The following is a 10938-nucleotide window of genomic DNA, read 5'->3' as shown; positions in this document are numbered from 1 at the left end:
ACGTAACGAATCTTCTAGTGCTGGATCAAGAAGAAGAAAGATTTGAGTTTGTTTTTCATTTTTTGTAGTTTATTAATTATAATTTATGATTTTAATAATCCTTTTATATATATTAACTAATTTTTAAAAATTTAAAGAAGATGGAACCTCTAAAAGAAGTGCTGACATATGAAAAGATTTAAAAACCTGAGCTTGCTGAGGCAAAAGTTCCTTTGTTTCTTCGGGCTTTGCAAACTCTTCCTCGGTTTGAGGTTCACAATTTGCATCTGAAAGAAGTTGTTTTAAGGATGCAATGGTTTCTTTTAGTCCTTCACATTCAATTATCTTGCAAAAATCAAAAATATTGATACATCAGAAAACAAAGAATATCAAAAGGCAACAGAAATCTGCAATGGACGTTTAAAATTGTACCTTTTGGTTGAGATGTTCTTGTATTAGTCGATGCTCCTCGGTTTTCACCTGTTAATCAAAATGATATAACATCTATGCAATAATAATAAACATAATCATCGAAATTCACAAAATTGAAGAACATTTGGTTAAAACAACAAATAAATAATCGACCCTAAAAAGAATAAGGAACACGATTTAGAGTTTATATCAAAACAAAAATAAAGATAAAAGGCACATATCGAACATAATTTCATACATTATGAAATCGAAGAATAAACAATGGTGAGATGCTGCTTGTTAATCAATTCATGCCTAAATACATTCTGAAATCGATTTAGGGTTTATATTAATAATTAACGAACACCGAATCATATGAGAAAGCAAGAACTATAACATACCAGCCTGAGGTCCAAAGACTGGTGTACCAAAAGGGTTGTCGGCGAGACCAGTGGTGGAATCAGGTGAGAAAAAGGGGGTGGCGGTGGCGGTTGCGGCTGCAACATCGGAGACGAAGGTAGCTGAAGAATGATTTAACAGATGAATCGGACCAGTGTAAAATCCGGTGAGAAAAAAGGGGTGGCGGTGGCGGGTGCAGCTGCAACACCGGAGACAAAGTAATTAAGCTGGAGGATGATTTAGGGTGTGTATGAAAGAAGGCGTTCAGATTGAATCAGGCCTGTTATAGGAAATGGGTTTGTAAATGGATATTGGTAAGAGGCGGGAATGGGAGACTGATGATGGGTTAAATTGATGACATGTGGCATAAAGAAAGGTTTATTTATTTAGTAGTATAGATTTTAATCTAATACCTTTGATTTCCAACATGTAGGTGGCAAGTTTGTTAATTAGTTGAAACATAGTCTGCATACATGGATACGAATTCTAGCCGAGGTGAAAGTGTCAGCATATTTGGTTATGTTTTATCTCTAATAAGTCTATGAGTAAATAAAAAAAATTAAAGCTAAAAAAGAAACGGGTCACATGGGTCGATTGCATGTGGTGTTCTAATTGCATACAACCTCCTGAAATCTATGTAAAAAATATTAATCATTTATAAACAAGTGGGCAAAAAAATGTGCGGGTCAACCTAACTCAGCATGATCTATTTTAATCCGGTATTTAAATTGGTAAATAGGAAAAAAGTAAAGCTAAAAAGGAAGCGGGTCAGTGGTTTTATTTGCTCAATGTGTTTTATGCATACTGCATCTAAAAATAGCTTTATTTAATAAAAGATTAATTATTTATAAACAAATGCCGAAACAGGTCAATACAAGAATCAATATGGTGGTTATAGGCATCGGGGACGGAATAGTATGCCTTTGGCAAGTGGAAATAATTCCAGTTGTTATAAGTGATGTAAACCGGCACACCTTTCACATTTCCCTCAAAAAATGATAATAATGAAAATTTTCATTCTTATAATTGCATGTTAGTTATTAAGTTTTGATGTATGTTGGTTGAGATGAATATTGTAGAATCTTGTAGCAATAGAATGCCATATGTCTTAATTTTGGGTTCAACTATTATCTTTTTAGGTTGTTTAGAGTAAAATTTTCATTGAACATGTTTATTCTCAAGTAATGATTTTTCTTATTTTGGGAGCTAATTGTTGTAAATTAGTGATATAAAAACTCAAGATTTTGTTCCCGCCGCAACATCGCGCGGTTTTTCTACTAGTAATCCCTAAATTAGAAGAATACTTTCGACACCAAAACATAAATTAATAATACGTAATAAATTTCTTAAATATTTTAAGGTTGTAAAATTGCAATTGTTGTTTAACTAGTGTTTTAGGTCGGTAAAATCTCGGCGGTGGTAAACTAAGCGTTGTCGGTCGGTTTCGGTTACAAGCGCTATTGTACCGGAAGTAAAACAAAAAAAAATTGTAAGTTGAGGTGGACCAATGGGGTGGCGTCGATCGGTAAAACTCGATCATTGGTAAAACCCTACTATTGTCGATCCCCAGTGTTTAGGTGGTCAGTCTACTCGAATTTGGTCGGTTTTCGTCATGTTTGTTATGATACCGGAACTAAAACAAAATCAACATTCGGTCAGTTTTCGCTACATTCGTTACGGAATTTGAACTAAAACAAAACGTGTTGAGTTTACGAGAAGTCGGTCAGTTTCTGTCATGATTGTTACGACACTGGAACTAAAACAAAACAAAAACAAATTGAAAACAAAAACAAAATACCACTAATAAAGTGTCGTAAAATGACCCAATTAAATGAGTTGTTCTTGTTTATCAAGAAACTTGCTTAGGAGCAAAATGTGACATGAAGTCCACGGGCAAAAGCCCATTTTAATGCATGTTTTCGGTCAAGCAAATGTTGCTTTGAAGGCTTAAAATAGCCAACAAATTGAGTGCGTTACGTTTTATAAACTCATTGTTTTCTAACCACATGTGTTCAAAGTTATATATGACCCACATGAAATTTGTATGATTTATATAACAAAAACATAGTGAGATATGTATTTATGGTGACATAAAAAGTAATTAAATTTTTTTCTTGATTAAAGATATCATAATCATACATCTTTTATTAGGTTTTAATCGAATCACACAACCTAAAGTTAAAGATTTGTATGTTATTGATTTTTTATTGGTTAAAGATGTCAGTATCATACATATGAAAATAGTATAAGTGAGGCGTCTACAACTATCATTTTACTGTACTCGTCTTTTGAAACCTAAATATAGTAAACCATCTTCTTCATTTGTTCCATGGCCTAATGCTACCAGTGGCTACCGGGCAAGCTCCATTTGTTCCATGGCCTAATGGTACCGGTGGCTACCGGGTAAGCTCCAACCTATCAAACAACAAAGTTAAGGTGTTTTCTCTCAAGTTATTGAGTTTTCTAGCCTCATAACAAACGTTAGTAATGATTTAAAGAGCAGTTCTAATGGATGCATGAGTTAGTCGTAAAAAGAAATGCAATGTTTTAAACTTTATAAGCTTGATAGCTTAGCATAAATAGCAAAGCAAAAAACGAGTCATGTTAAGTATGTGTTTATTTTTTACGATACATAAATATACCCACATGAAGTAGATACTTAAATGCAAATTGAATTTTAACAATCTGTTATCAATATAATCTCACCTTAAAAATTTCTCGAGTACTAATTCCACCTTGCACCCTATTTTTCCTCATCGGACCCCGTCAAAGAAAACCTAATTCCGTTAGCTTTTTTTTTTCTAAATTTCTAACTGATTTTCTAGGGCTTTTGATTAAAACATCGTTTCGATGTAAGTTTTATATCAATTGACTCATATTATCCTTCAGATCAAAAGTTTTAAAACATTAGTTATTATTAAAAAAAAATAAAAATTAATCGAGTTAAGGAAGTCTAGTGAGAAAAAAATAAGAAGAAATATGCAACTTGTGAGAAGAAATTAGGGTTCACCCTAGCTACAGAGTTTGGCTTTGGTGTTTTCCGGAAAACCATATCGCCGACTGTCACTTGACAGTTGTTGTGCCACCACAAGAGCAGAACTCCTTGGTGTAACTCACGGTATGACGAAAACTCGGGCAGGCTCAAAGTTCGAACTAACAACATTTGCATAATGCATGGCTTAAATCCTTTATTGCTAATATCCACCCAAAAATGGTATTCAAACTTGAGTCTCTATTATTGAATAACCTAACCAGATAAACGAGAAATGAAACTGATAGCAACAATTTTTTGAAATATTATTATCGACCAATTCCACAGAAAGCGACGTTTTTTAAATACTAACAATTTGTCTTTAAATAAAGTAAGTTTGGTGTGCACGCCATTTCAAAAAAATCACCTTCATCTTTCCGTACCAAAATACCGACATTCCGATAACTCTTCACCGAAATCTATACATACATACACACACATATATCTATATATCTCATCCTCTCTCACCTGCTTCATTCAACTTCCATTTCACCTCATCAATGGCGGCAAGCATTCCATTTTATTCTTCCTTTCATCAACTCCACGCTAACTAATAATTATAACTTATAATTCAACTTAATTCATCACTTTTTTTGCAGGAATGCCACGTGTCCGCGAAGTCCTTCGTTATCTTCTTCTTCGTCTTCTTCGTTCTCGTCACACTTACGTCATCACTCAAGGTCAATTCTCAGTATATCATTACAAATGCTTAATGCTTTATGTTTATAATAATAATAATAACATACATTATGTAATGTTAATAATAATAATAATAATATATAATTAGGAAGGACAGACGTGCGTAGATAACAGCAACTGTGACCTAGGGTTACACTGTGAGGCGTGTGTTGCAGACGGCAATCTTCGTCCGAGATGTACTCGAATTCAGCCGATTACTCCGTTTTCAAAGGTATATTGATATACTGTGTAATTTGTGTGAGTGTTAGGGTTTAATTTGTGGTTAATGTGATTACAGGGGAAAGGATTGCCGTTTAATCGATACTCGTGGCTAACGACGCATAACTCGTTTGCAAAGTTAGGCGAGAAGTCGGCTACTGGTTCGGTTGTGCTAGCTCCAACGAACCAGCAGGATTCTGTTAGTTCGCAGCTCGATGTAAGCGTTTTCTTTTTCTTTTGTTTTTTTTTTTTACGGTTTCTGTTGTAATTGATATGATGAATTTGAATAGGATTATGATGTTTAGGAATTTGAGGATATTTTGGGCGTATTTGATAGTTTTGGGGTGTAAATGAGCATGAGTTGACTCGTTTTGACTTACGGGGGCTCAAGCTTGAGCTCGGCTTGTTTTGAGCTCTTTTTCTAAAGCTTGAGCCAGGCTCGTGAGTCGTTTTTTCAAGCTTCAGCTCGGATCGTTTATTATTTATTAAATTTATTTATATACATTTTGTATTATTATTTTTATATGTTGAGAAAAACCTTAGACGAGTAGATGAGCCTACGCTTGAGCTTATGTGCAGTATCTTAACGAGCCATAGCTCGGTTTGAGCTCGGTTGTGCAGTGTGAAATTAATAAATTGAAATCCAAGAGAGTTAAAACATGAAAATATACAAGGCTTGTTATTTAAAGCTCGGTGAGCCTAAACAATCTTCTTGTATAAGGCTTGAGCTCGGGCTCGATAAAGATCAGTTCGTTTTCAAGTTTTGTATTGATCCGATATCAAGTAGCTTGCGAGTTGCGAGTGGCTCGGCTTGCACCCTTATTAAGTAATTGTTGTTACAAAAAAAAAGTATAATTTTAATTGCAATTTTGAACTTCAAATTGACGGTTAATGTAGGGAAATAAGGATATTTTGGGCCTATATGATATTTTAGTACAATTAACTACAACTGAAGGAATCTAGGTACAATTCATAACAAATCCAGAGCAATTTAAAAGGAATGCATCTACAAATTGATTTTATGGTGGTATTGGGCAATTGTAACTGTATTAGGGCTTATGGTTTTTTGACTTATTTGTTATATGGTAAGTATGCTGATTTTGTTTCTTAGTTTAAATTACTTAGTTTCTTTATTTAATCTCTTTGCTATGGAACTCACTTTTAAGTTTCCAAGTTGAACTAAATTTAATTGTGTTTCGATTTATCATGAAAGATTCTTATAATGATAACATGGGTGCAACTTAGTGTTGGCACAGAACTTGAGTGAAAGTAAGACATTCCAATTAACATGATTGTTAGAAATTTATTGGTACCAACCGAGTAGTTAAGGTCATGTTAGTATGCACCTAGCTAGCAACCTCATGGGAGCATGATGGGGGGAATGGTAAATATTCCTTCACAGGTTGGATGGAGTGTATAAACAAAGGCATAATCTCTAATGGTCTTCTTTATTAATTTATATATATAATCTCCAATGGGTGGAGTAGTTATAGTCTTGCATTAAATACTCATAAAAAAAGACATGCTTGGAATATAATTGCTAGTAAATGATGTGGTTGCCAATTTTTTTATTTGGCATAAAGGAGACCCACTATACCCAAAGTGAGATGTTGAGTTAAAAAAATAGAAGAGTGTTGGATAATGATATTATGTGATCACATAACCATATATTACCTTAGAACAGCTTGTTAATAATCTCTTTGATTATCATTTGCACATGTTTTTCTTTTCTTCGAGGGATTATGTTATTCTCTGGCAGCCAAATGATTTATCATAAAGTTTTCTACTCCAATTAAGAAGTTCACTTTTATTAACAAATGTTGAGAACTCCAATTTTCACAATTTTTAAGGAATTGATTTTTAAACAATGTGGGTTGTCGGATATATAAAGTTCCCGAACCTTGCATACGTAATATCTTACTTGTTGTAGTTGAATTTGTCAAAACATCAACTACTACACAACCGACTCTGATTTGATATGCTATTCTAAATGTGAACATAGTATCATTTATTTTTTATTCACTATATGCATGACTTTGAGAATGACATTTGGTTTTGACATACCTTTGGTGACAATTGCTTCAGATTATCTTTCTAATTATCCTCCTAATGTCAACTTGGCAAAAACTATGTGGTGCTGACTTTTGTAGGTGCATTGACTAATATAACTACAAGGATTTGGCATTTATTAACAAACTTACCCCATTGCTATTTTCTGAACAATAATTTTACTCTTTTAGCATTTATAATCATTAACTTAAGTTCGAAAATAAAAATGTTGACATATTTATAAATTCAACTACTATACAAGCACACAACAGTCTATGGTTTACTGATTTGCACAATGCTATTCTAAATGTAAACATATTATTGATCATATTTGTTTAACTTAGGAAAGTGTTAAATTTGTATATATTATTTCACCATCTAAAGGAAATTTACTTGCGTGTGCTTCTGCAGAATGGTGTGAGAGGGCTGATGCTTGATTTGTATGACTTTGAAAATGACATTTGGTTATGCCATTCCTTTGGTGGCAAATGCTTCAACTACACAGCTTTTGTAAGTAATTCATATATCATCCTTCCACTTTACTTTACACAAATTAGACCGTTTCAAAATTTGAAAATGATACATGTCAAATGATCGAACTATCGAAGGCTCGAAGAACCTAATCTGTATTCACATACTTACAACGTTCTAAGTCGTATAAATAAAAGTTCTTTTATTATTAAAACACTACTTTATTACAGAATAGCCAAAAGGGGCAAAAATGTTGATGAGTTGGCGCAACTCGTCCTGACCCGACCCGTTTGACCCGCACATAAATTTACATGTTATATCCCCCATCCTTGGCCTATTATCCAGCCTGCTTGTTTGTAGAATCACTAATGACATTTTTTTTCATCAGCAACCGGCTATCAATGTTCTGAAAGAGGTTCAAGTTTTCCTTGAAAAGAATCCGACTGAAATCATAACCTTAATCATTGAAGATTATGTTACTTCACCAAACGGTCTAACTAAGGTCTTCAATGCTTCTGGTTTGAGAAAATACTGGTTTCCAGCAGCCCAAATGCCAAGTGATGGTAGGGACTGGCCCACAGTTGACTCCATGATCCGCCAAAATCACCGTTTGGTGGTTTTCACTTCCAAATCTACTAAACAGGCCAGTGAAGGGATTGCATACGAGTGGAAGTACTTGGTTGAAAACCAATGTAAGTTGTGGCACCTTTGAGATATCATATTCCAAATATAATTCTAAAGCTTCAAAATTACATATATGGTTCCTTCTAAATTTTATGAATTATCATATTTGCCTTTTCAAAACAAAACTTACAATGAAGTGGGCAAAAATGATAAATATGATATCTTTTAGTTTTTTTACATTTCCAAATTTCTTATTTGTGTAACACATGTGGAATTACAGATGGAACAGTTGGGATGAAAAGTGGTTTATGCCCTAACCGAGCCGAGTCAGCAGCAATGAACACTACATCAAGATCACTGGTTTTAGTGAACTATTTCCCGGATACGCCAGATCTTACTCAAGCTTGCAAGCACAATTCAGACCCATTAATGAGCATGGTTAACACATGCCATGATCTAGCTGGTAAACGTTGGCCGAATTTCATTGCTGTTGACTTTTACAAGGTATTATACTATTATTGTTAACCATATTTTTAGTAATTTTAATGCATTGTTAATTGATGTTTATGTATTCAGTTGCTTAATCTGAATAAATTATTTACAATTTTGCAGAGGAGTAATGGTGGGGGTGCACCTGCTGCTGTAGATATGGCTAACGGGCAGCTGGTTTGTGGTTGTAACACCATTGCAGCATGCAGGGTATGTAACATAATCTGTACCACAGGCAGTTCCGAGTCGAAATGGGTCAGGCCTGGACTGGGTTGGGTTACCCGTAAACAAATTATTTGAGAAATTGTCAAATAAAGATTTGAACTTTTGCTAAATTCACCTTCCGAAATTTAGCGAAAAAATCTTTTTAATAAAAAATCTAGGGATTTAATCATGCAAGAACAAAAGGGTATTAATGTGATATGTTAAGAGTCAAGTGCAAGGATAAGTTTTTAAAAGTGAAGGGATTTAGTCATGCAAAAACAAAATTGGAAGACTTATATGTGAATTCAGCGAAAGCCAAGGGTATTTTACGACAATTGCCTATTTTCCCTGTTTCTTTTGAACAGTATTGCATTACTTTTAATAATATTTGAACTATAAATATAGGAGTAAACTAAGTTTTCGTTCATGAGATTTGGTCCAAAAATCAACATTCGTCCAACTTTCAAACTTGTAACCCTTTGGGTCACCATCGTATCATTTTTTAACACTTTTCGTCTCTTGACATTAGTGATCCTAAATTCCTAATGATTTGTTACGTGAGGGTCACATGACTCTAGTTAACAGACACGTTAGGATCAGTAACTTGGGACGAAAAGTGTTTAAAGTTGAAACGTTGGTCACCACGGGGTTAAAAGTTTGAATGTTGGTATTTTGAACAAACCTTAGGGATGAAAATTGAAGTTTATTCATAATATAACCTTTTTAATAAAACAATTTAAGAAATTAATATTTGTGCTATTTTCAACCCATTTGACCACTTACTAATTGTTTTTATTTGCTCCGTTGGAGATATAGTACAACTTGTTTTTTTTACCGCTACTAAAGTTTATTTTTGGTTCGAGTGGAAGTGATGGAACACACAACTACTAAAAGGACCCGTCAATATTTGAATTTTTTTTATATGCAGCCGGGCATGACCTTTGGAGACTGTAACCTCCCAGAGGCTGGAGCTGCTCCAACCCCAACTTCAGCATTAAAAAGCTCGGCAAACAAAGGCGGTCAACCGGGTCAACTTGGATGGTTGTTTGGGTCAGGTTTGATTGCTCTAGCCTTGTGTTTTTAAAACTAGTTTTAGGCTTTAGAAATGTCCCATTGTCATTAGAGATATGGTAGCCATTAGCCACGCATATTATTCTGCAACTTAACTGGTCTTTGGATACCACGACAAATTAATTCGTAAAATGTATAAATCATTTTAGTCTTGTGTTTGATTCCGGTGCGGTGCTATTATATAATTAATCCTAATAAATGTTATAATAAGTTGGAAGTAAAAACGGTGCTCGCTTGAAACTGTTGGTGGGAAGCTAGAGCATGTGGTGGTCGGAATGGTGTTGTTCCCCGACCTCTTATTTGTAATTTTCGTACTTATGGTCCCATCGAGCTTCTTGCTAGCTTTTCTATTTATATATTTACCATAACTTTTAAATCGGCAACTAAAAATAATCTAATTAGAGTTAAATATATTTCATATCATACTAAGAATTAACAAAATTTTGAAAAGCCAACGGCTAAGACCATGTGTTATGGGTTGGGCCATGACGGACTTTTTCTTTTTACTTGTCCAAATAGTAAATCCATACACCTAACCTTTTCCGTTACGACGCTCACGAGAGCGTCCATTACGCCCTTTGGCGACCCAAGCAATGGTGTTTAACGCCTCCTTTTCCAAAGACGTTAGACCACAACATTTTAGGCTTTAGCCTAAAGATCTTAACCATCTAGAAAGGAACATACGAACTACACATCGTGATACCATTAGCCTATATATATTTTGGTTGCTTATCTAAGTATTTAAAACATTACATTAAGAGCCTAAGAGGTATGAAAATTACATTTTAGATCAAATAATAGGACTTTGTTGGATATACGTTCCATAAGTTCCATAGTAACGCTTATAAATTACTTATGGCCTTATAAAATTTAAAATTTTTAAGGTTTTTCTTAGTTATTATATAAAGAAAACATTGTTTATATGAGTCAAGTTATTCTACAAAGGGGGATAAAAATGAGAAGGATTTGTAGCCACACAAAAAAAATCATTTAAAATTTTTTTTAAAAAATTAATAAAAAAATCCTAACTCAAAATTTAATAAAAAAACGAAAAAAGCAAAAACACAAAAATGTTTCCACCGTCTTTTCTCGTTCTCCAAAAAAAAAAGTTGAGTGAAAAACATCATTGTGTCTTTTTGTTTATAATTGTGTTTTGTGCTTATTTTCGTCATTGATTGTGTCTTTTTTCCATGGCATTGTGTCCTTTTTTCTTAATATTGTGTTATATTACTCAGCATTGTGTTATATTTTGCGATCTATTGTATCTTTTTTTAGTTATAATTGTGTCTTGTGTTCATTTTCGTCATTGTGTC

At 33.8% G+C, this 10938-nt stretch overlaps 1 protein-coding gene across 1 annotated transcript; it reads left to right on the top strand.

The window, feature by feature from the left end:
* The first annotated feature begins 930 nt into the window (after positions 1–930).
* On the top strand, positions 931–9765 carry LOC143591507 (PI-PLC X domain-containing protein At5g67130-like). Its single transcript, XM_077071695.1, has 10 exons — positions 931–1007; positions 1223–1229; positions 4420–4500; positions 4608–4730; positions 4797–4934; positions 7178–7276; positions 7626–7929; positions 8142–8365; positions 8474–8560; positions 9483–9765. The coding sequence occupies exons 1-10, from the start codon at positions 931–933 to the stop codon at positions 9636–9638; spliced, it is 1296 nt and encodes a 431-aa protein (XP_076927810.1). The 3' UTR covers positions 9639–9765.
* The last annotated feature ends 1173 nt before the right edge of the window (positions 9766–10938 follow it).

Source organism: Bidens hawaiensis, unplaced genomic scaffold (assembly GCF_021521415.1).
Source record: "Bidens hawaiensis isolate Kalapana, Puna unplaced genomic scaffold, B.hawaiensis_p1.1 tig00039734_1, whole genome shotgun sequence".
NCBI lineage: Eukaryota > Viridiplantae > Streptophyta > Magnoliopsida > Asterales > Asteraceae > Bidens > Bidens hawaiensis.
The sequence above is the reverse complement of the archived record's forward strand: the minus strand, read 5'-3'. Positions and strand labels throughout refer to the sequence as shown.

Bases quoted from the DNA above. Each gene is read 5' to 3' on its own strand.
- LOC143591507 (XM_077071695.1), top strand. From the start codon at position 931: ATGAATCGGACCAGTGTAAAATCCGGTGAGAAAAAAGGGGTGGCGGTG. The intron at 4,731-4,796 runs GTATATTGATAT...ATGTGATTACAG, and splicing joins CGATTACTCCGTTTTCAAAG to GGGAAAGGATTGCCGTTTAA. The intron at 8,366-8,473 runs GTATTATACTAT...ACAATTTTGCAG, and splicing joins TTGCTGTTGACTTTTACAAG to AGGAGTAATGGTGGGGGTGC.